We start from the raw sequence: 24,075 nt of genomic DNA on the forward strand, positions 1-24,075 counted from the left end.
TCTTCTGCCTGGAAAAAAAGTATGTACTTTTAGAATGTGTAAGAGTTAGAATCATGCTCCTCAGACGAGCCTACTCTGTCTGTCTCTGCACGAGTCACTGATCTTGGCTTGCCTAAGCAGTGACTCATGTGAAGATGCAATAGGCAGCCTCCTTTGAGACTGTGTACTTCTGCTGCATCTTTGTTTGAATCATTCAGCCCTGATGCAGAGAGACAGCAGAATGATTCGCCCTCAGTGGAGGCAGATTGGAAGGAGGCCAGGCCAGAACAATGAATCATGAAGTGAGCAGCCTCCTCTGTGGGCTGATATTACGGACTCTTGAGAGCTTTTAATTAATGTTTTTCCTGTGGCAGGCTAGTATCACAGGACATGAGCTAGTGCCACAGGAAATACAATGCTTTGGGAATTTCTGGTCCAAAGCATCATGTCCTTGACAGGTGCACCACACACCTGAGTTTTGATATGCATCTGCCTATTGAGGAACAATTGGGGACCCTTCCCACCCCACAATCAGCAAAGAAGGGGCAGCAGTTTTTCCTTCCCATAGACTATCCACCCATGAGTTCATAGGAGCTCCTTTTCCCTGCAGCAATGACTTTGAGCTGAACCCCCTTGGCCATGATGACATCAGCCTGGCTGACATGTATCGCTGGAAAGTGTCCGCCTACGCACCTTGCAGCTCCACATGCACATCAGGTAGTGGGGAGGGGACGGGTTGTCTCTCCAAGGAACAAAGTGTGCAAGAGGGTTATCTTCTGTAGCAAACAGAAGAGCCATTTAAGAAGTCTTTCAAGAAATATGTAAACAAGGACTGGCATGGAAGGCTCTGGTTTACATCATTGCATTTGATGTGGATGTATCTACTTGTTCTACTTCTGAATCCTCACTTTGCTTCCTTAAATACTGCACAGAATATAAACAGTAACATGCCTGTCACAAGAAACTGCTTTATGCTGAGTATAATTGGTCCATTTAGCCCTATATTGTCTGCTGTGACTGATAGTGGCTCTTTAAGGTCTCAGGCAGAGGTCTTTTCCTAGAGATTGAACCTGGAACCTTATTCATGCAAGGCCTGTGAGTTATTTTCACACCCCATTCTAGACCACTTTTTGGGTCCACATCATAGAAGTGCTTTTCTGGTTGGCTTTTGTGGTGCGTTCTCCAGGTGTTAAGGAGCAGTTAACATGCTGCTACAGTGAGCACAAGCTTTGTTTGTTATATTTTCAGACCACAAACTTTATATTCTTAACCCATATCCCAACATTAACTGCTTGTGCATCAACTACTTTAGGCTGTTGTGCAATCCCGCTACTTGGAGAACCCACAAATGTTCCAAGCAAGTGCTAGGAGAGTAAGTCTGAGTGACTTGTTGGCCTACATTTCTGGGTCTTCTCCAAAAGGTGCACATATTCCCTGTGGAGAGATGTGTATTTTCCCATTGTGAAAACAGAATGTGCATCTCTCTGTAGAAGGAATCTTGCCCTTTCAGACAAGATCTGGAAGCATGGGAAGAGGAAGCCCGAAGTCACTTAAGCCTCTCCTCTTGCTGCTTCCTTGGACTGAACACCTAAAGTGGCTGTCCATGAAGCAAGCCATTATCTAGGCCAGCTAATGGCAATAAAACAGCATCTGATTTTTTTAAAAAACCACTTTTGATGTCCACCTAGGGATCAGCACTTCCTATGCCATGTGTGTCCGCTACGATGGAGTGGAAGTGGAGGAAGTATATTGCGATGCGCTGACCCGTCCAGAGCCCACTCATGAGTTTTGTGAAGGCAGAGACTGCCAACCTAGGTGAGTGAAATGAACCAACGAATGGAAAGGCATCTAGTTACAGTGTGTCTGTGTCTGTCTGTGTGTGCATGTGTGGAATCTTAATACTGAATCAAAATATAAGGCCTATCGCTTACGGCTGGCGGGAGGTAGTTACTGGGTAGCATTCTTACAGTGTCGTATTTTCCCATCTTTTACAGACTTGTGGAAGGTGCTGTGGAAATTGGAAAATATTATGTAATCTAATAAAGGATTTGCTTTGATTTGAAGGGGACAAACATAAAGTAACTATTGGACCAACATTATTCTACAGAGTCTAAATTTGGCGGCGGGGTGGGTGAGGGGGAGGCATTGCACACTATTTACCTCCATGCCACGAAGAAGGAAGCCCTTAGGTTTGGGCGCCAGGCCATATCTTGTCTCAGATCGTGCCACTGATCCATTACCTTCAACTAAGCTGAATTTGCTCTCTGTCTTGCTGTTGAATGCTGTATGTAGGTGGGAGACCAGCCAGTGGAGTGAGTGCTCCAGGACCTGCAGTGAAGGCTCTCAGTACCGAACTGTGCGCTGCTGGAAAATGCTGGCTCCAGGCTTTGACAGTTCTGTTTATGATGACTTGTGTGAGTCAGCTGGGCTAGCGAGGCCCATGGAGCGAAAGTCGTGCAAGAATAAAGCATGTGGGCCACAGTGGGAGCTGTCAGAGTGGTCTGAGGTACGTGGCACTTTGGCAGGGTTAAACACAAAAATGGCCCACAAGGTCACTGGGGAAACAGCTACGTTAGCTTCTCTTCAACCATGCTAAGTGTCTCTTGTGAACATTTGAGGAACAATAGAAGGAAAGAATATGGAGGTCAGCCCTGGTTCTGTTCTCTTCTTATGCTTGTATAACAGAAGTGTGGGGCTGAAATCCATTTTAAAGACAGGCTCCAGTTGGGATCCTTAATATAACAAAAGCTGTGTAACATTGCACACGTGACAGTCTCAATGTGCTTTACAGACATGATCTTAGTCCTGAGCCCACACTCTTTAGGTGAGGCTGTGTATGTCTGTAGAAGGAGGGGAATAACCCATTTGTTCCAGAATAAGCTCAAGTTTGATTGTCAAATGAGACATTACACAGGGGGGAAGCAGGTTGGGGAGAAAAGGTTTGATAAGAAAGGGTGAAGCACCTCTTATCCACCACTCCTCCAGACACATATCCAGCCTTTTGCAGCTACTTTTCATTTAAGAAAGCTGGGAGACCTACACACTTATTTCTTTTTATTATTTATTTCTTTTAAAGCATTGAAAGCCCACCTTTCCTGCCAAAAGGCAGCCCAGGGTGACTCACATCAGAATCAAAGCAAAATCAATAAAAGCTCAAAAGCATAGAACCAAAATAATAAATGACAACAGAGTTCAGGCAAGTTGCAGCCCAGCAGTGGCTCAGCACAGAAAAGAACCAGCAACTGAGCAATTTAAATCCACTCATCAAAAGTACAATGAAAACGCCACTTTTTATCCACTTGGAGAAAGGAATGAAGAGTAGGGGCCATGCAGGCCTCTCGAGGGAGAGTATTCCTATGAAGTCGCATCTGCTATGTAACATCTAGTGTGGCACTAAATGTGCTTTAAATGGCACATAAAATAGTTAGCACCAGGAGGCTTTACACACAGGGCTTCTACCCCGAATCTCCTTCGGGAGAGACTATGTGTATTCACACACTAGCCAGACTTACCCCGAAGTCCCTTCAGGATCCTTGGACCCACTCCACACACAAGTCGGGCTTTGTCTTGTGAATTCTAGCTTATCTCGAGGTGTTTACAAGTTTTTAGAATGCTGGTTTTAAGGTACTTTTTCTGAAAAATAGGGCGAGGCACTGACGTAGAATCATTAGCATGATAAGAAGGATACTCTCTTTACAAATGCAGAGGTAGCGCTTCAGTACTCTCCCTCTCTCCTCCCCCCACCATTGGCTAGAAGGAAAACACGAGGAAAACGTGAACTTCCATCAAAAGCAACCCCGAGGGCAGAGGGAAGGGGCTGCTTTCTTCAATCCTGTGAGTGTACTTCGAAGTGGCTTCGCTCAACATTTACCCCGCAGCATGAAGCCATGTGCGAATAACTCCCAGGGAGCCAGATACTAATGATTATTAGCAATTATTATTAAAGATGATTATTCAGGGACCTGAATAAGTTGAGCTAACAGACACCCAGCTGTGTTACATCCCATGCCAGACCAAGGAATAACAGAAGGTTATGCTTGACCCCTAAACCCCCACAGGCTGAAAACTGAAATCTAGGCTGTGTTTTCCACAGAAAGTTTTCTTCAGGAGCTGGAACCTTGGAAATCTCAGGCTGTGTACAGAAGATCATTTCTGTGGAATAGTTTGAGTGAGCGTCTCACTTTTTACTGCTCCTATAGTACACTCATCTTTCACGTGCTGGGGCTTTTGTCGGAAGTTACTAATTCTCCAGATAATTCTTAGGTGAATGGCTCCCCTTATTAAACTGAGATCGTATAGTATCTATGTGAGGATTTTGCTATGTGAGGAAATAAGGCTGCCTCAAGACATTTTGTTGTCTGAAGCAAAAACCCAACCCCTGGCTCCCATCATAAAATGGCTGCCTGAGGTAGCCACCTGATTTTGCCTCTTTATAGGAATAGCCGTGTCAGGAAGGCATCATCCTAGCCCAGCCTCTCACAGGGACCCACAAAGACTGATGTGCTATTTTGCAGGGCAGGGGGCTTTGGATAACTCTAAGCTTGCTCTTATGGTGGAGTACCAGCACCAACTGAGCTCTTTCATGTGTTCTGGCCTTGACTGCTATTCCTAGGCTCCACCTGTCTGCTGCTGAGTGAAGATTTTTCAAGGGGCAGTCCCCAGGATCAGAAGTATTGGGTCCCTTTCCTGAGCAGGGTAGAGGTGTGTGTGATGATCCTACACCAGGCCTGCTCAACTTTGGCCCCCTATCTGTTTTTGGACTACAGCTCCCATAATCCCCAGCCACAGTGGCCAATAGCCAGGGATTATGGGAGTTGTAGGCCAACAACTGGAGGATGGCCCAAATTGAGCAGCCCTGTCCTACCTACGTGGTTCATGACAGAATGAACGTGGTCATAACAGAGGACTAGAACACGCTTTCCTCACTGCTTGTATCCTTCATGATCATTTTCATTTTCTCTGACTCGGTACTACCTCTGTTCTGTGGCTGCTGTTGTTGTTTTACAGTGTTCTGCCCGGTGTGGTGGTCCAGGAACAATGAAGAGGGAGGTGCGCTGCTCCGTCGACCCCCACCTGTGCAATGAGTCAATGAGGCCTGTCAGTGAGCGGGAGTGCACAGGACCTCCCTGTGACCGGCACTGGACTGTCTCTGACTGGGGACCGGTGAGTCGCGAAAGACTGTGATTTCTGTCCTCCAGCTGTCTTAGAGGCTAGGTCTGAAGGGGGTGGGGGAGATTACAGGGTTACAGGAATATGTGGCTTTTGGGATGGGTGGCAGGAGGCATTCCTACTTCTAAAGCTTTCAGTCAGTTGCTGAATTTTGTTTCTTAGTCACATTCTTATTTGACCAAGAAATGTGTGGGGCTATGCAGATGGAGTGGGCTCACTCCATGGCTCCAACTGAGTTCTGTAGGATAAAGGACAAACTGTTCTGTGGGGTGCAGTCTGGGACAAGAGTCTGCCTCCTGCCCAGACCCAGGGATTGCTAGCAACAGCTAAGTCACCGCTGCCGTGATGTCCTTGAGAGCATTCCTTTCCTTTCTTTCATACAAGTGGATGGCTGCATTCACTTTTAGGGGAAATGTTGCATTGGAGATCACTGTTGCAATGAAGGAAACACCTACCTGATGGTGGGTAGTTCAGCCTTACTGTGAGGGCCCCAGCCTGTGCAGTGTGTTTCAAAGATTGGGGTAGCCTGGCCATTCAAAATCTGACTATGCCATCTAAAAACTGGCCAAAGCGACAACTTCTGCTTACTGATAATGATGCCTGCCTGATTCTGGTTGCATTCAACTAGGTCTCCAGCAACAAGTGATGACCCTGGATGGTGATGTGCACCTCCATCTGCATCAGAGGACACATACAGCCCATTTAGTGGGGACAGAAGAGCACCACATTGTGGATGCTGATGTGCAAGTTGGCTTTGTCTTTCTATATCAAGCCAATTATGTGTTCCTTCCTAAACACACCCTTAGATGTTCTACTTCAGGAATCCTTTGAGATTAGACCCAAAGACCTGATAGAGCATGTGAGGACAGGAACAGGCAGAAAAGGTAAGGGGATAAAAGGGGATTTTAAAAGGCCATAAGGAGTATTAAAAATGAATAGAGCCTTGGCATAAATAAAACAAAGCCAACCAGGTGGTAAGCCTACAAGGGGAAGATTCTGCACTCCACCCAGTCCACCCTAGGGTTGAAAATCAGAGCCCCTGATAGGAAGAAAAGTTTTAAAGTATTATTTTCAAACAAAAAATCAGCATCACTTGTTTATGTTCAGAGACAACATCATGGGCAGTTTTAAATCAGCATAGTACTTTAGTAAATTTGTCTTCTTCAAAGTTTCTAGCCCTGTTCCGGAGGTAGATATCCATAGATACTATACCCCATTATACATGAGACAAATGATGTCCTCATGGGGAGCAGGGAGTTAGGGTTTCCGAATGCACCAGCATGGGGGCGGGGCTTTGAGCCACACTTCCATGGTCACTGTACCAGGATACAGCATCCACAGAGCTCTCACGCCTGAATAGGGCTACCGTCTTCAGGAAATGTACAGCTTTCCATGTAGATTTGTCAGCCAAGAAACCCTAGTGTTTTGCAAGGGATTCTGGGGTGTGTTCCCAGACACACATTCACTTCATACACACACAGTTTCAAAACGGTGATTATAAACAAATATATGTAAATTAGCAAACAGGAAGTTTTTCTTCTTTTGAGATCAATGAGAACATTAAGAACACCCGGTACAGCGTTGCTGGTTACATATGAAATTGTGCAAGTCATGCTATTTTGCATGGATCTGTGTTTTGCTTTTTTTAGAGGGGTGATAAGTTATGGCTGTAGCATTTGGCAGATTCCAGGATATTTTGGCAATGACTGGAGTGTCAGTGGAGGAGGGGGCAGTCAATGGAGACAGGAAGTGAAAAGGTTGGAGTATGGTGGAGAATGGTGGTAAGAAGAACACCACGAGAGAAAGTGCTTTTAGTACCTAAGCCTAGAGATGAAACCACTTTCCTTTATATTGTGTTTTCAGGAATTGTTCTACAATAATTAGGTCTAGTTACTTCTTCTTCTTCTTCTTCTTCTTCTTCTTCTTCTTCTTCTTCTTCTTCTTCTTCTTCTGACAAAGATTTTTAAGAAATTCTGCACACTGACCAGCCTCTATGTGGCTGCATGGAATACAAACACCCCCCGCCCCAACATGCCAGAAGTCTTACAATTATGTTCCAGTTAGCACATGAATGATACCCCCTCCAGACGAGAGACTGCTTTCAGCCACGGTTACCTTGAAAGACCCCTTTGTTTCTCTAAGTGTTCAGGTTTATGTGGAGAGGGACGGATGAGCCGCTTTGTCACCTGCCGCAATTTGGAAGGGAAGGTGATCTCAAACTCGCAGTGCGACCCCAACACCAAGCCCTTGGCAATCTATCCATGTGGAGACAAGAACTGCCCTGCACACTGGGTTGAGCAAGAATGGGATCAGGTGAGTCTGCACCTGATCACATGATCCATGGCTTTAGGTTGGACTGAATGAATTTGCTACTCTCAGCCAAAATGAAACAAAGAAAAAGTTTGCTTCTACAAGTATCTTTGCCTTCTGCTCCCATTTATGTACCATGTCAAGGGTCTTGAACCGGGAGCTCTAGCAGTGGAGTCTAGGCATGTTACTCTCCATACCACTATGGTAGCTTGTGAGCAGAGGGAACTGTTGATTGGGGCTTACCGTAGCACCACCACAGATGGCGCTACATAGATGGTGCTACATAGATTCACCATAGATGGGCAGAGGGTGGTTCTGCGGCTCACAGCTCAGCAACGATTACTTCATACGTGGAGCTAATAGGGTCCCTTGTGATTCTATAAAGCTATAAAATGGTTCTATAAAGCTGTTCAGACTGAGCTGCTAATAGACTGCAGCCATGAGTCTATTATATTTCCATTGTAGAACTGGAAAAGGTACAGAAGAGGGCAAGTAGGATGATCAGGGGCCTGTGACTTTTACACACAGCAGATTTACTGGGAGGCTTTACTGCGGACTTGAAGTTGTCCCCAAAACCCGCTGCTAGTAATGTGCATGGAACCGCGGAGGTGTGGTTAAGATTCGGGGGTGGTGGTTTTGTCCCTTTAAGGGCGGGGGAGGGTGCCCTTAACCCACCCGCCACTTTTCTCCTGCCAGTGCTCCATTTTTAAGGAAATCCATGGGGCAGCAGCATGCCTCCCTGCTGCCCCTTCCCCCATTCTTGGCCAGAAGTGGCCGGAACTATCGCCAGCGCGTGCGCAGCTGGCACAGGTGATACTTCTGGCCACTTCCAGCGAAGAATGGGAGAAGGGGCGGCAGGGAGGTACACTGCCACCCCATGAATTTCCCTAAAAATGGAGTGCCGGCGAGGGGAAAGCAGTGGGAGGGGTAAGTGCACCCTCCCCCATCCTTAAAGAGCCACCCCCCAGCGTCGAACCTTCGAGCTGGCGCCGCCTTCGAACCAGTTCGGAGGCCTTTAGAAAGGCCTCTGGACCGGTTCGTGCACATCCCTACCCGATGCAAATACTGGATTTTTTAACCCCGGATATAAATTGGGCTACACTCTAATGTGTAGTGAAAAACCTGAATTGTGTGTGAACTGCTCCCCAATAACTTGCAGGGACTTTGGGGTAAATCTGGCTGATATGTGAATGCACCCCCTCCATTCCAGAGGAGATGCGAGTTAAAGGGCTTTAAAAGCCTCATGTGAAAAACTTCCTGGAGCACCTTCTTTATTGAGGCAAGGCTACAGAATCTGGGGCTTTTTAGTTTGGAGAAGAGGCAACTATGGGGAGACATGATAGAGGTGTATACAATTATAGAGAGAGAGTGGGCAGAGAGAAATTTTTCTCCCTGTCTCACAACACTAGAACCAGTGGCCATCCCATGAAACTGATCATCAGGAAATTTAGGACTGACAAAAGGAAGTACTTTTTCACACAGCATATAATTAATCTATGGAATTCTCTGACATGGGATGTGGTGATGGCCACTAGCTTGGATGGCTTTAAAAGGGGCTTGGACAATTCATGGAGGACAGGGCTATCAATGGCTATTTGTCTAATGGCTATAAGCCACCTCCAGCCTCAGAGGCATGATGCCTCTCAATACTAGTTGCAGAGGAGCAACAGCAGGAGATAGAGCATGCCCTCACCTCTTGTCTGTGGACTTCTCAGAGGCACGTGATGGCCCACTCTGAAACGGGATGCTAGACTGGATGGGCCTTGGGCCTGGTCCAGCAGGGCATGTTCTTATGAGCTCCTCCTGAGTTGTCTGCCTGCTTCTAGACTGCCAGCCCTGTCACCACTTCTTTGTGAAGGTGAACACAAACATGGAAGCAGTGTGGGCAAAGGCCTGTGGGAAAGACAGCAAGGCCCTTTCACCCACTTGCTGAAACCCACAGCCACTTTCCCTCAACCTTTCCTCATCTCCCTGCATAGTCCATCCAGAGCCAGTCAGGTGAAAGACTGGGAGAGTCAGCAAGGCCCCTTCCACTGGCCCCTTTTATATTTATTGAGTTAACTAGCTTAGATTTTCCTTTTTAAAAGAAAAAATGAGGGATTGAAGTAAGAAAAACAAATAAATAGGGAAACAAAACCACATACCTTTATCCAATTGAATGGGATGGAAATTTAATAATAAAATAAAATAGCCTACATCCAGCAGTTTGGGGAGACATAATGAAAATGAAAATTCATTAGTCCCAAACCTTCATTATAAAAGGTAACTTGTATTGCCAAAAAAAGAAAGATGAACTTTACCTTCACCTTTCACTTCCTCTTGTATTATACACACCCAGGCACAGTAACTCTTGGGGTAGTTGCTGGCTTGCCGTAACCCAGGTTTGCCGGTTAAAAAGAAACATGATGCGAGAAGCCACTGTGCATTTGCCTAGCATAACCTCGTGTTTCCTCGAGCTGTTAGACGGATGGCATCTCCCTTTCTCCACGGCAGTGCAACGCCACATGTGGCCGAGGAGTCAAGACGCGGACTGTGCTGTGTGCAGGGCTGGAGAATGGTCTGTACAGGGAGTACTCTGAGAAGCGCTGTGATGTGTTGCCAAAGCCGGAAGTACAGGTGTCCTGTTTCAAGAGACCCTGTTCAACGTGGTTTTCAACCTCCTGGTCCCAGGTAGGGGCAAAGGCAACAGGGGAAGGGGCTGTGGTGATGGTGAGAGCTTGAGACAGGAAAGAGGTGAAAGGATGGATGAGGAGGACAGGCCTCCTTTAGTAGGGAGGCAAGAGATGGGGAAAGAGTGATGCACTGAGATTTCTAGCGTTTGCTATCCCAAAGCCTTGGGGAAAGTAATAAGGAGTTAGAGCCTCATTACTTCCTACCTGTATCCTATCCTTCCTACAAGGAGTCTTAGGTGGTGGACATGTTTCTCCTCTCCCCTTATATCCTCACAACTCTGTGAGGTAGATTAGGCTGAGATATTAGTCCTATGCACTAGTCATGTTCAACAGTTGTACAATTTGTGTACAGTGTACACAGTGTACGTGTACAGACCTAGACACAGGTACGGTTGTTCTCCCATCATGTTGAGCACAGGTACAGCAGAGCTGCATTTGCTCCTGACCTCCCTCCAAAATGGAGATCATCATATCTCCTCAAAACCTCTTTCAAAGTTTTGTGCTGGTTTTGTGCCTTGGGTTTTGTGCTGCCTCGTTTAAAGGTGTGATAGACATGTCAAATTGGGTTCCAAGGAAATGCTTCCAAGAATAGATATTTTCATATTCCCTCCTAGCCACATAGGGTTCCCCTCAAAACCTCTACCGGAGTTTTGTGCTGTTTTTGTGCCTAGCACAAAACTTTGGTAGAGGTTTTAAGGGAATATGATTATGTTCATTTTGAGGGGATCGGGAGGAAATGCAGTTGTACAGCAGTACACGTGCTATCTCTACCCTGCATATCAGGGGGCCTGTACCTTTTAAAATGCATTCAGGGTACAGTCATTCTTACAAATACATGTACAAGTGTATAGATATCTGAATGCAGGTACAAGGACTGGCCTATATCTTCTTCAATATGTGTGGATTCAGTTCTTGCCACTCAAAATCTAACACTTCTACAATTGTTAACCGCCCAGAGATGAAAGTTTGGGGTGGTGTACAAATTTGATAGATTGATGATGATGATAATAATAATAAATTGTATTTCTAACTGGATGGAGAACCATAGATGCAAACAGATGATATGAGTACCATTCCTTACTTGATCCGGTAGCTGGACACATGGGGCTGCACACATGTTGCCCTGGCCAGATTATCGGCAATAGCACCCATCAATTGCCCAGGAGAGGAGGGAGCATGGGCTGGATTTGGCCCCATGAAAAAAAGATAATCAGTATGATTGCCAATGATCTAACTAGGACCATACCCAAGCAATCCCATGTGCTGTTCACACCTACAGTTGACTAAAACTGAGTCCCAGTTATTAACTCAATTCACTGGAAAATGTGACAGTGCTATAACCTTCTATCAGTTTAACCTAGCCATCAAAAATTCAACTTTTTAGGGAAGTCTTTAGTGAAAGAGCATTATATCCTCTATTCCTTCCAGTGAAGAACATTTGGGGGTCATGTTTTTATCCCTCCACAGTGCAGCAAGACCTGTGGCACAGGCCTGCGGTTTCGTGAGGTGAAATGCTACCAGGGCGAAGTCCTAGGACAAGGCTGTGACTCTGTTTCCAAGCCTGAAGCCAAGCAGACTTGCCAGCTACAGTTGTGTCCCACAGATGCTCCAGGTGAAGACATTTCCTCAGGGACATCTTTGGGAGCTTGAGCCTTGAGAGAGAAGGTGCCATGGCTCTTTTTTGTATGATGATGCACTGAGGAATGTGGTGGTGATGAGGGTGATTAAGACATGATGTCACAGAGGGATGAGGCAAGCCAAAAGGGTCTCTGGCTGCTACTGGCTGTCCTGCTCAAATCCTAGTGATGGGCTGGGCAGGCAGAGGCACAGGAAATAAGACAGTAATGAAGCAGGTTCAGGACACGAGAGTTGGAAGAAAAGGGTGTTTCAAAGGAATGAAGAGCAGAGAAGGCAGGAGGAGGAGGAAGAAAAGTGGGACGAAGAATGATCGGAGTGAAAGGTGACATATTGGCTAGGGCTTGCAGAGGTGAAAGAGGGTAAAGTCCCTGTATTGTTCTGAAAACAGCTAACTCTCTGAAATAAAGTAGCTCCCACCAGTTCATCTTCTTTTCAGCCAGCCAGGCAAGATTTTGACTGGGGGCGGTGGGACCTGGAATACTTCTAGACCCATAGAGGAACCAGGCAGCTTTCTAGTTAACACCTGTGTCATGTTTCTGTTCTCTAGATGAAGACTGTGAAGACAAAGCGACGGCTAACTGTGTGCTGGTCTTGAAAGTGAAGCTCTGTTCACATTGGTACTACAGGAAGGCTTGCTGTAGATCTTGTAGGAGTAAGTCACCCTGATTCCCAAACTGTCTATTGAACTTCCCTGGCAGGAACAAGAAGCAACATGCCCTTAAGAGAGAGGCTTGTTTGAAATCTGTATTCTAGATCCAAAGCCATGCTGCCTGGCTACTTCCTGCCCGTCTGCTAGAACCCTCTGTAAGGCAGACAGAAGGACCCTGGATACAGGATACTTCTCAAAAGATGCCATACCTCTGTATAATACACAGCCAACAAAACAACCTGTTTTCATGGTACCGTCCACAGGCATTTTGTCATGCCAAGTGAAATATTGAAACCTGTGCTGCTCCCATATCCTGGAACATGTGGGGCTTAATGGCCTGCTCCCCCTCACTGAGCCATCAGAGTCCTCTTCATTCACCACTGTCCCTTAGCCAGCCAGTTGCCCCCTGTTGATGTTGCCACCCATTCCCCTCCACATCTAAGTGGATCCTGGCCTCTGGGTGATAACAAAAATAATGCATTGACATAGTGCTAAGGAGTATACCCAACACTTCCCATGCATTAAAACAAAAGAATGAAAGAAGAGCCCTGCTGGATCAAACCAAAGGTCCATACAGTCTAGCCTGTGTTTCCCGCAGTGGCCAACCAGATGACCTCCCACATGACCCTCAATTAGGATGTGAACATAGGCTACAGCTCTCCTCCCTTGTTTGCTCCTAAGCAACTGGTATTCAGAGGCAAACTGCCACTTGGTTTGACAAGGTGGTTTGAGTTAGCTGTATGATCGCCTTAAAAACCACCTAAGGTGATGGCCAGCACCATTGCCCTTCAGCAGTTCGGCCAATGTTGTTGATCCCCATAATGCAGATGGGAAAGGAGTGTGAGGAGCTGGGAGCGGAGAGAGTATGGCTTGCACATGGCCACTTGATGAATGCCTGGGCTCTAGAGGAACCTTGGGCATGTCATCACTGCGCTTTATGGAGAGGATGCCTGTGTGTCAGTTTTCGAGCTGCACAGTATCCATACACAACCGTGCTATCCGTGTGGCATTCTGCGCAGTGGATTGGACTAATCATGGGGTTAGCATAAGAGGCACAATCATTGCAGGAGAGGACGCAACAGCACCTTGCTGAAAAACATGGTGCCTTCTATTTTTTGGATACATTAAATTTTGTACAAAGCATTGACCATCGATCTTGAAATGCAGTGAGTCCCCTTGCCTGCGGGGAAGTTCCTATGCCTACTTGGAGGGAAATCTTCATAGCAAGAGTGAAACAAAAAGTGGACATGTGAATAATCCGGCCTATAGACATAGCAAATTGTCTGTTTTATAGCCAGCCAGCCACAAAATCATTTTTTAAAAAGTATCGCTTCACAATAAAGAAAGAGAAACAAACACCTGTCTTTCCACAGTGTACAGAGACTTGTGGGTAAATGGAAGAGGCTGGGGCAGGCAGCCAACCAGCAGACAGCAATGGCAGCTGCATGCATGAGGCATGAGGCAATGAACTTGTGGCTGACATGGGCATCCCAGGGGAATGGTCTTGTCCAATGTTCACATGAAATCTCTTTGGGTCTTGCGTCCATCACTGTTTTACATGCCCATGCCTGCACTAGCTATTTAAATGTAAGTTAAATAGTATATAGGATCCATCTCATAAGAACAGCCCTGCTGGATCAGCTCCAAGGCCCATCTAGTCCAGCATCCTGTTTCACATAGTAGCCCACCAGATGCCTCTGGAAGCCACAGGCAGGAGTTGAGGGCATGCCCTCTCCTGTTGTTACTTCCCTGCAACTGGTACTCAGAGGCATCCTGCCTCTAAGGCTGGAGGTGGCCCATAGCCTTCCAACTAGTAGCCGGTGATAGACCTCTCCTCCATGAATAAAAACCTCAAACTTGATGAAGCTGTATTGTACCACACATCTGTCTTGCATCTGCCTGTTACTGTCCACATTCAAGTTCAGGGTGGTTGGTATCAGTATGGATTGATGATGCACTTAAATGAGGAAGGACAATTTCCTGTTTTCATTTCCTAGTGTTGCCCAAATACAGCCCCAGTTGTCACAGAAACCAAATGCAATTTCAGCCCACACTGGCCATCTGTAGCTTTTATTGAAAACAAATTATTGTGTTGTATGATTGAGCATATGTCTCAAATTAAGAGATCCAACAACAAAAGCCAGCCTAATAGTATGACTGGACTGGAATATACCTTTTTGGAAAGGATCAGGTGGGGTGACACAGGCCTGGTGTAAAACCACCATAGTCCTCAGGATCACCTAACCTTGCCTCAAACAGGAACAAAAGCACTGTAGCAGCCTTATGTATCTTCTGCACACCTCTGTGCCCAAAGAACACTCTGTGCCTCAACACATTGCTCGGTCAGGTATGGCAGTTGTACCTGAAACCAGAGGTAGCTTCCCTAACTCTGTGAGATCAGTTGATGGACTTGGATTGAGACCTTTAGCTGGATGTCAGGAGGGTCTTGTAGATGGTCTCCTGAAAGAACACAAGGCCAAAGGCTTGTGGCAGTAGTGGGGTCCTGGTGACAGAGGAGAGGTGCTGGAGCCTGACCATAAAGAGTCCCAGGTGCAAGACACCCTGGTAATTATGGTGGTGGTCACTAAGCTACATCCCTGCTGCAGGCCAAACCTAATGGGGGGAAAGCATCACACATCTATGTTAGAATTTCAAAGTCTATATTTATTTTTCTTTAACTTCTAACCTGGTTCCATAGCTGAGCAACAAAGAAAAGATGTTAAAAACAAACAGGTCTGAAGTACAAAAATAAAACCACGGAATAGATCAGGACCTTCCCCTTCCATTCACAGCTTGCTTCTCCTGTCAGATCATGCCTTCCTATTCTGTCACTGTTGCCTCTGCCCCCTCCTACATGCTACATAACCAGTGCAAATTGTCGTTTCCTTTAAGGGATGGAGGTGGGAGGGCATGATGGAGGGGGGCAGGGATCAGCACCTTGAACATCAAAGTCTCAGCTTTGGCTTGGAAAAGAGGGTCCACCCATGCTTTATCTGTCCATAATGCAGGGAGCAGATTTTCAGTGTCTTCACCCTTGATGTACCCAGAAGAGACCTGCAGTGACTGCAGTCCAGAATTTTAACACTCCAGGGTGGGTTTCAACAGTCTTCATGGCAGGATAAGGCAGAGAAGTGCATGCTGGGGTATTTGGCCACCCACAGTATGCCCACTCCAGTTTGGGAGGATAGCACATACAAGGGGGGTACTTCAGGGTTTTTGTCCTGGAAAAGTCTTGAGGAAAGTTTTTTTAATTCAAGAGAGAAACATGGCTATAGCAAGTCACATAGTGTGAAGTAAGAATTTAAGTTTACAAGCAAGCTTTGATGGAGTGCATTTGGACCCGTGCTATACCACAAAGGCTCACTGCTGCAGCTACCACTGGAAACAGTGATTACACCTCCCCTGTAGGACTTTGGTTGACCCTAATCTAGAAGATCCACCAGAAGTGTCAAACGTTGTTTGATAAAACACATTGAAGCAAATCGTATTTTATTCCGGGATTCAAATAACTTCTTTCCTTCTGAACAACATAGCTAGCTGGAGAACTTTCCTCAGACAGAATGGCCCCCTCAGTCCAGCTCAATCTGCGCTTTTTTGTGTGCACTATGTAGCCCTGAATAACAATGCACATCACCATCTGACACATCCATCAAATTCAATGGGGAATGATTCATGTGATGCGCATTTGTTTCCAGATACACATGTGCATCTCCCTTCTGGATCAGGAAAACTGGCTCGGGGCACCCTTTAAATTAAGGCATGTGGGTAAAATAGAAGCATAAGTAATTACCACCAAAATCATCCCTGGACTACAGATCAGAATCAGGACTTTTTTCTTTCTTTTTCCTGGAGTAGAATCAGATGATATCAGGAAAAGAAATATGTATGTGCATATATCTTCAGAAATCCCATTAACATGCATGTCAAGAACTGCAGACCAGAGCCTTCTACTCAGTACTGCTAGTATTGGTTCAATTGTATTCAGGGGTGTAGCCCATATGAACATAAAAGGAGCCACTGCTGTCTCCACCACCTCCCTCCTCCTCTCGCAGCCGTCACCACCATTATGCTCCCCACTGTTTGGGGGTGAGCAGAGGGATGTCATGTGTCCTCTTTCACTGTACAAACAATGGTACGTCCCACCCACTTCCTGCCACTCCAAGAGCCTGCCAGGAACTTCCAGCAGGATTTTGGAGTGGCAAGTGAAGGGATGGGATGCCAGTGCGAGAGGATGCATGACATCCACTTCCGTGCCCTGAAACAGAGGTGCATAATGGCGGTGGTGGCAGCAAAAGGAGGTCACAGAGCAAGGTAAGTCAGGGCAGGGGGCAGCGTGGAAGGGCTAGCACCAGCCCCCACAAACAAGCAGCAAGGGCCAGCAATGCGGGGGGGGGGGGTTTGACACAGGCCACCGCAGGCTTGCTACATCCCTGGCCATATTGGATACAAGCTATATTTGCTTGGCCAAAGCCCTTTTCAGGCAACATGTATCCGTGAACACAGTACATAGTTACAAAGCCATCAGGAATGCGTTGGCAAGTTCCACTAATGTCCTCCTTCACTACCACCAGCCCAATCTCCGTGCATGCAGCAAGCATTTGTCTGCAGAGACAAACCTTGCAGTCGGAGAGAGAGAGAGAGAGATCCTCCCTGGGACTGAGAACCCAAAAGTCCTGAGCTCAGGAAGAGTCTCTCTCCAGGCACAACACTAAGCCCCACAGACAAATGCTTGCATGTAGAGCAGGGTGTTGTTGTTTAAGAAGCACAACAGCACAGGGCTTGCTGGCATGCTTCTGTTGGCGTTGTACTCATGGACAGCATACATGGTTACAAAACACCTTAGGAGGCCTCAGATCCCATTGAAATAAATTCGACTTGAGCTAGTAGTGCCTTTGTTGTAACACTCATTCTCCACATTATACTGAACAGGACTGGGTGGGTGTTGATGGGCCATGCAGTGATGATCCTTCCTGTGCTGCTAAGTGGACTCACATGGTCTGAGCCCATGCTCCGACTCCTCCCAAGCCAACATCAATCTTCTGGAAATGGGAAACCTGCCCTGGGAAGCAGCTGTTCATCCCCTATGGTCTGGGGCTCCACACAGTGCCTCTGGGGCAAGGGAAGGAGCAACACTACAGCAGTTCCTGTGCCTGCCACTGCTGTGATGTATGTCGCCAGCCCCAGACCGTTGAATTCTGGACTGTATTACTTCTGACTGCAAGGCCGGTTAGGGCGTTATTCCAGCACTTTGGATTGCACCTGGAAACCAATCGCAAGCTAGTGTGGACGATATTTTTTTTTAAGGTCTCCACCTATAGTCTGGAGTGATACAGTCCTAAATTTTACCACCTCAGTCTTCCATCTCAGTCAGCATAACATTTAGAATGGCACCCATTCCGTCCCATTGCTCTCAATAGGACATAGACAACCTGCCTATAGACCCACAGAATAACACCTAGTAAGTGGTGCTAGAATGGGCTGCACAATTTCTGACTTTAGATGTTTGAGGGGGTAACCTTTTGGGATACTCTCCTCCAAGAAGAATCCCTCTTTGCAAGTACAACCATGTTAACTGGGCAAAGGGGTACCTTTCAAGTGGTGACTCTCATATTCGGCGGGGGTGGGGTGTCATTTCTTTTGTTAAGATTATGAGCCTTTTTTTTTGGACAAGAAACAATTTCTTGAAATAAGTATTTGGAACACATGTAGAGGGCATTTGGAGGAAACCCCCCCCCACACCCCAATATTTTAAACTAACCAGAACACTAGCACTGGAGAAAGAAGCCCGTGCTTAAAACTATCTCCTTGCTTTACTACCTTTGGGAAGGAAGGGATATTTGTTTTGTTTTGCCTGGGAGAGTGAATTTAAAATTGTTAGTCCCAGTCTGCAATCTGTAGTGTTACAGTCCACATTTAAGGCCTCATTCTAGTGCATGCATATATCAGGTCCAAGTCATGATGACTAATGTTTTCTGGATTGTGCCCATTTTTCCTGCAAGGCAAAAGATATAAAGCATTGAAGTGTGGAAAACTAAGGGAGAAATAATCTCTTATAGGCAATTCAGCAAGTCATCAATGGCTTGTAGGTTACAAGGACCGGTCATAACAAACAAAGCCTTTCAGAGCATAACTCTGTAACAGTAACTCCACATAATTAACAGGCTTATTAATTAACAGTTCCCTGTCACTAGGGGGAAAAGCCACTTATGGATTGGCAAGAAGGCAGTTTGCAATCACCACCCTCTAAATCAGCAGTGGCTGCCCTGAGGCTTTCCAGCTGATGTGGATTACAACAACTCCCATAACCCAAAGCTGCAATTTATTTTAGTTGGAGATAGTGGCAGTTGTTGTTCAATCATAGCTGAAGAACTTCAGGTTGGCTACCCCTGCTTTAAACCCTCACACAAATTAAATTAAGGGGCCCTATGGTGACCCATACCTTATCACCAATCTATATCTCTTCTCTGGCCTGAATACAAATAGGCAGTAAAACCAGTCTTTAATTATGGATGCTATGTAATTTCGTGATAATGCTTTGCTGGTTTTGTGTCTATATATACACTTTTTCAATGTATGATAAACTTTGAAATAAATATGTATAGACAAATATAACATATGTGCATAACCAGATATAAAACCAGTCGTTTGTGTTAATACACTCACGGTTGTGATATTGAATGTATGGCCATGTTCAGATGAAATAAGAAACAGGAGAGCCCTTCACCTCCGGTTTTGCTAACCGAATGTCTGAATCTGGGGAACCACAGTTAAAGGAAAAAATGGACCTGTAGTTTCCCTTTCCAAACTCCATTTGTTGCCTTCAGTTATCTTTAGGTTTCATTGTTCCAGCCTCAAGTTTGTCTGTGGCAGCAGTACATTCAAACACAGCACTGCTGTTAGCCTGCTCCCAAGCTGGAGTTGAGAGAGGAAGCTCTTCCCTTGCTCTGGCTGCTCGGGCTGTCCTTCAGCTCAGAAGGGAACCCACACACACCCCACCACACACACCCCTCTCTGCAGGCTCGCTGACTGCAGAGAGGCCCCTCTCCCCAACGTTCAAACCCGGATGGGAGAGTGCGGGGACTGGGAGGCAGAACCACAGGTCCATTGGCCCTGCATTTCCCTATTATGTCTGAATTGGGCCAATGTCTATTCTACTCAGACTGGCAAAAACTTACCAATATGCCTGGTACTCAGCAACTTCAGTAAAGGAAGGCTATTTCAAGGTACACATGGAAGACGGAAGGTCCGAGTGCCCAACCATCTCCCAAAATGAGCCATCAGCAAGACCTACTATCAGTAAGGTCCAGGGCAGTCACTGCACTCCTCATGTGTGAGAGTCAACTGATACCCTGCAAGGTGCTTTTGTGGGGGGCCTCCAGTTTCTGATCCCTGCTTTACACTTTGCTGTGAATGCTGCTATATTCTGAGCGGCCATATTTTAAGCAGGTGGGTGTAGGAAACAAGCTCACATCTGGCACCAGGCAAAGAGCAGTATTTTGTCTTACTAAAGAAATGCCCATCATTACAATGGGTGAGAGGTAGGGAGGTGTGTGTGTGTGTGTGTGTGTGTGCACGCACATGCGCACGCACTCCAGGGACTGTTTCTTGATCACAGTACAGAGTGTTAAAGAAATGGAACCCAGGAACCCAACTTCTGTACTTGCTACAATGTACTCAACATAATGGTTGCTATTACAGCCCTGGCTCTGATGCTGAAGTCAAATACTCCTTTATCAGACACTTGCAGCTGTTAGGGATTTCCCCTGACTGCAGCTAAGAAGACTCTGGGGTCTCACAATCCAAGCAATTTGACTCAAGTGTTGCATGTGTGTCTTTGGCACTATGGGGTAACATTTCTCCCCATTTATGGACTAAAATCAAAGCATCCACATTGCAGATATCATCAAATGGTACTGATGGTCATGGTGATGGGTCTGCTGGTATGGCAATCTCTCACAAATGTGCAATGCTGCAAGTGTGATGGGATAATTTCAGCAGCCCAGTTCAGTCATGGTGGAACCTGATGGAACCTGTACAGCATTCCCAAGAATGTGCCCATAAGCCTCGCCCTCCCACCCCCACCGAGGCTTCTTCCCATAATCAGAATGCTGGAGGCCTCAGCATTCCGTATCACAAGGCGGATTTCTCCATGAGTACAGTGTCTGCTGACACACACTTAAGAGTGGGATATTTTCAAAGTGGTTTAGTGTGGGAGCAGGCCTTGGAGGTATGTTCACAGGCATGCTGTACAGGAGTAAATGAGCTCCAGGTCCCATAATGATGGAAACCCTGCTAACTGGGCAAAGAAGCACCTTTTAAAGTGGCATTTCTCTTTATATTAAGCAGCAGGAAAACAATTGTTTCCATCCATCCCCAGCACAGTGTCTCTCCTGTGGCTATTGTTACCAGAACTACCAGAGGCACTATCTCTGGTGTTTACCATTTTTCTTTTATAGAGGATGAACCCTTTTGGTGTTTGTTGTTGTTGAAATGCAGTATATAAATATTTTTAATAACAACAACAGAGGGACAAGAGGGTCCCCTTGGATTGTAACTATAAAAATCCTTTGGATTTAATAACTCTTGGTTTTAAGCAAAGGTTTTAGATGCAAGGATGGAGAAACAGCGGCCAACATTCCTTGCAGCACTATGCCAGTGTTAGGGAATGGAAGTAGTGCCGCACAACTCCTCAGACGCTGTTTAAGTCACACAACTGTCATGTTATGTAACACTGTCGACTCAGGGCTGGCTGTCACGGTGTGCAGAAGTCCTGCAGGGCCCGAATGCTGGCATATTGCTGTGCAGAATGTCAGCCAGTTTGCTAGCTGGATTTGCCCTCCCTTTAAATAAATAAATAAATAGATAGATAGATAGATAGATAGATAGACAGACAGACAGACAGACAGACAGATAAGAAATAAATAAATAAATAAATAAATAAATAAATAAATAAATTTATTCCAAGAAGTTTAAACCCTGAAACCTTTTTAAACAGATCCCTGGCAAGTTTTATCCTTGGAATATAATTTCCTAAATGTATCTGTTACCAGATTTTAGAAAATTAAAACATGCTTATGAGTAAACAAGAGTTAGTAAATTTAAAGGAGGTACATTTTTGTACACCAACGAGAGCAAAGGCTTCTGGAGTTCTCCAAGTGGGGCGGGGGGAAATGCTTAGCTGATGAGAGAAAAGCAGGGGAAACAGTTTGAACACCTACCATTCTAATTTTTAAAATTATTTTCATCTCATCAGATTACAGAACAGTCCTTGGAACCTGTAAGCTCTTTATGATGGCCTAGAGGAGCATTGCTTTGCAAAGTCACTTTGTCATTGAAATCAATGCAGTGTACTGTTTGTAAGTAATTATCATACTGATGCCCATGGACCATGCTGCCATACTTGATTTTCTTGGGATTGTGACCACATCTCCTACTCATTTATACCAATGAGACTTATTTATGATCTTAGTCGGAAGACCATACATTCTTTTTCTCATGAATAAGTCCCATTGGCACAAGTAGCTAGGACCCTTGAGTATTTTAGGATTTATGACTGAGGCCCAATCCATACTGACATAGGAGAATGGACCTTTGTGCTTACTCAACTGGTCAAGTCAAAATGGCTGGAGGAGTTAGAAAAGAATGACTCCATGCAAAGCTGGTACTTGCTTGCTCTCTTGGGAGGATGAATTCACCATTGATTAAAATGCAGAAACAATACTAGAGAAATAGCAAAGGGTGAAGCTGCAAACATTACCAAACACATTCATAAGGCAAAACAGTTCATTTCTATCTGGATCTGAAGAGGTCTTCTATAAAAGGTGTACATTATTAACTTGCAAATTCATAAAATGGACACACAACTTCAGCTCAGGCCCTTCTTCACCTTGCAGAAAGCAGTTTGACACCCCCTACAACATCTTCCGTATTAGGGCAATGATAAAAGGAATCATCTTTTCCAGTTTTACCAGAAGGTATATCAATAGACAGCCCTGTACAAGGGCTTAAAACACTAGAGGAAGAGAGGTGTAGAAGAGACCTAACAAAGTTCTACCTCGTTAGTGGTGCAATTTTTATACTTCAGAAGTAATTGTTCTAAAGAAAGCTTGTGAGATTAAAGAATTTGGGATAACAGGATCTTTTTTGAAGTAGAAGAGCCATCGTCTATTTTTTCGAATATGCTAGTAATGCCACTAGTCCCTCCTCTCCCAGTTTTTCCTTTCATTTATCTTTTGTATACGTATGTGCTTGTGTATGTGTGTGGAGTAAACAGAGAATGATTGCCCAATTTCACATTCTAATGCAGATGATAGCATTCCGTTTGTAACTATTATATTACAGGGATAACCAGGCCCCTCCATGCCTTTGCTTTCCCCCTCTCCATTTCCAATGCAGAGCAGCACTAGAAGTGAACTCAGCAAGCAAGGATCTGGTTATCGCTCTTGCTAATGCCACTACTAGTGCCGGGGATGAGAGCTTCCAGAAACAGTGTGTTGACTGACTTAGTGTGTGCTCCTGTTTCCTGCCAAGAAAGGTTTCTGAGTATTGCTTTGGAGAGAGTGACAAGTAGGATTTGCCAAGTGTAGACACCAACGATGCTTGTGGGGGCAAGTGGGGAGGTGGAATTGCAGGATGGAGTGGCAAGAGTCTTTAAATACAAGTTGGTTTGTACTGTACATAGCCCTCCTTGGACAAGACCCCTGAAGCGGATATGGCAACACTGGCTGCAGCTTCAAAAATGGCCACGTTCAACCTCTTCATTACAATGTTCTTTCTTTTTCTCTAAGAGGCTTGTTGTAATGATGGGGAACAATGCCAGGTCTTGGACTCATGTTCCATTGTTGGTGAAAGGTTTTCATAGCAAACCCACAAAATTAAAATCCCCACCACCAAAAGGGGATCACACTGAAGCACCCTGTGGTAATGATATACAGTGATCATACTTCTGTACTAAAAGCCCTCGGGTTTGGAAAGGTCTCATGTATGATGCAGTGATGATGGGTCACCGGGTAACTCTGGAGGGTTGCCATTTTGATGGGCAACCCCATTTCCTTGCAGCAGGTAGGTGTGTAGGTGATCCTTTCACCCCCATTCCGCACCATGTCGGCGGTCCGTATGTAAAAGGGGGAGCCATAGGGGGAACAGGTTGGGCAATAGTTCCGATTACTCTGCTTGTTAAGCTCATGGGGCAGAAAGGAGGGGTTACCCTGCCCGTCCATGATACGAGAGTTGCAAGCATTGCACATGGTATAATGTGAGTGAGGGGGAAGGTCAGTCTCCTCCTCCTCCTCTTCCTCCTCCTCCTCCTCTTCATTAGATTCATCTTTCTTGCAGCAGTAATACTAGAGTAGGAGGGAAAGATCTGTGGTTAGCACACAAAAAGTATAACACCACTGGACATTTATATAGCGTTTTAGAGCAACCAAAGTATTTCATAGACAATCCCTCAGTAAACCTTACAACATCTCTTTAAGGAAGTTATTATTATAGCGATATTATTATTCCCTTATTGTACAAAGAAGGCTGATGCCAAGAAACAATGACTTTCCTAAGACCACTTAGTGAGTTTGTGACTGATGCAGTATTTCATCTGGAGATTCCTCTGCCCACTGCCCATACTACATTACACTACACCCACCAGCTATACAGTACATAGTA

At 45.6% G+C, this 24,075-nt stretch overlaps 2 protein-coding genes across 5 annotated transcripts in view; one reads left to right on the forward strand and one right to left on the reverse strand.

Annotated features, from left to right (window-relative positions):
- Positions 1–24,075, forward strand: part of LOC128325126 (ADAMTS-like protein 2) — a 54,547-nt gene that overhangs the window by 21,277 nt on the left and 9,195 nt on the right. For 2 of the 3 annotated variants that reach the window (XM_053250606.1, XM_053250605.1), the window contains 8 exons: positions 590–696; positions 1,668–1,794; positions 2,272–2,485; positions 4,987–5,142; positions 7,291–7,461; positions 9,952–10,128; positions 11,598–11,742; positions 12,316–12,420. In XM_053250606.1, coding sequence (XP_053106581.1) covers positions 590–696; positions 1,668–1,794; positions 2,272–2,485; positions 4,987–5,142; positions 7,291–7,461; positions 9,952–10,128; positions 11,598–11,742; positions 12,316–12,420 — 1,202 coding nt within the window. Of the gene's footprint in view, positions 1–589; positions 697–1,667; positions 1,795–2,271; positions 2,486–4,986; positions 5,143–7,290; positions 7,462–9,951; positions 10,129–11,597; positions 11,743–12,315; positions 12,421–24,075 lie in introns of those variants that run through there. The other variant, XR_008307275.1, reaches the window with a different exon arrangement.
- Positions 20,509–24,075, reverse strand: part of FAM163A (family with sequence similarity 163 member A) — a 120,728-nt gene continuing 117,161 nt past the window's right edge. For both annotated transcript variants that reach the window (XM_053250615.1, XM_053250616.1), the window contains exon 5: positions 20,509–23,759. In XM_053250615.1, the coding sequence (XP_053106590.1) occupies positions 23,355–23,759 (405 nt within the window). In that variant the 3' untranslated portion in view covers positions 20,509–23,354. The remainder of the gene's footprint in view (positions 23,760–24,075) is intronic.

This window comes from Hemicordylus capensis, chromosome 4, assembly GCF_027244095.1.
Source record: "Hemicordylus capensis ecotype Gifberg chromosome 4, rHemCap1.1.pri, whole genome shotgun sequence".
NCBI classification, from domain to species: domain Eukaryota; kingdom Metazoa; phylum Chordata; class Lepidosauria; order Squamata; family Cordylidae; genus Hemicordylus; species Hemicordylus capensis.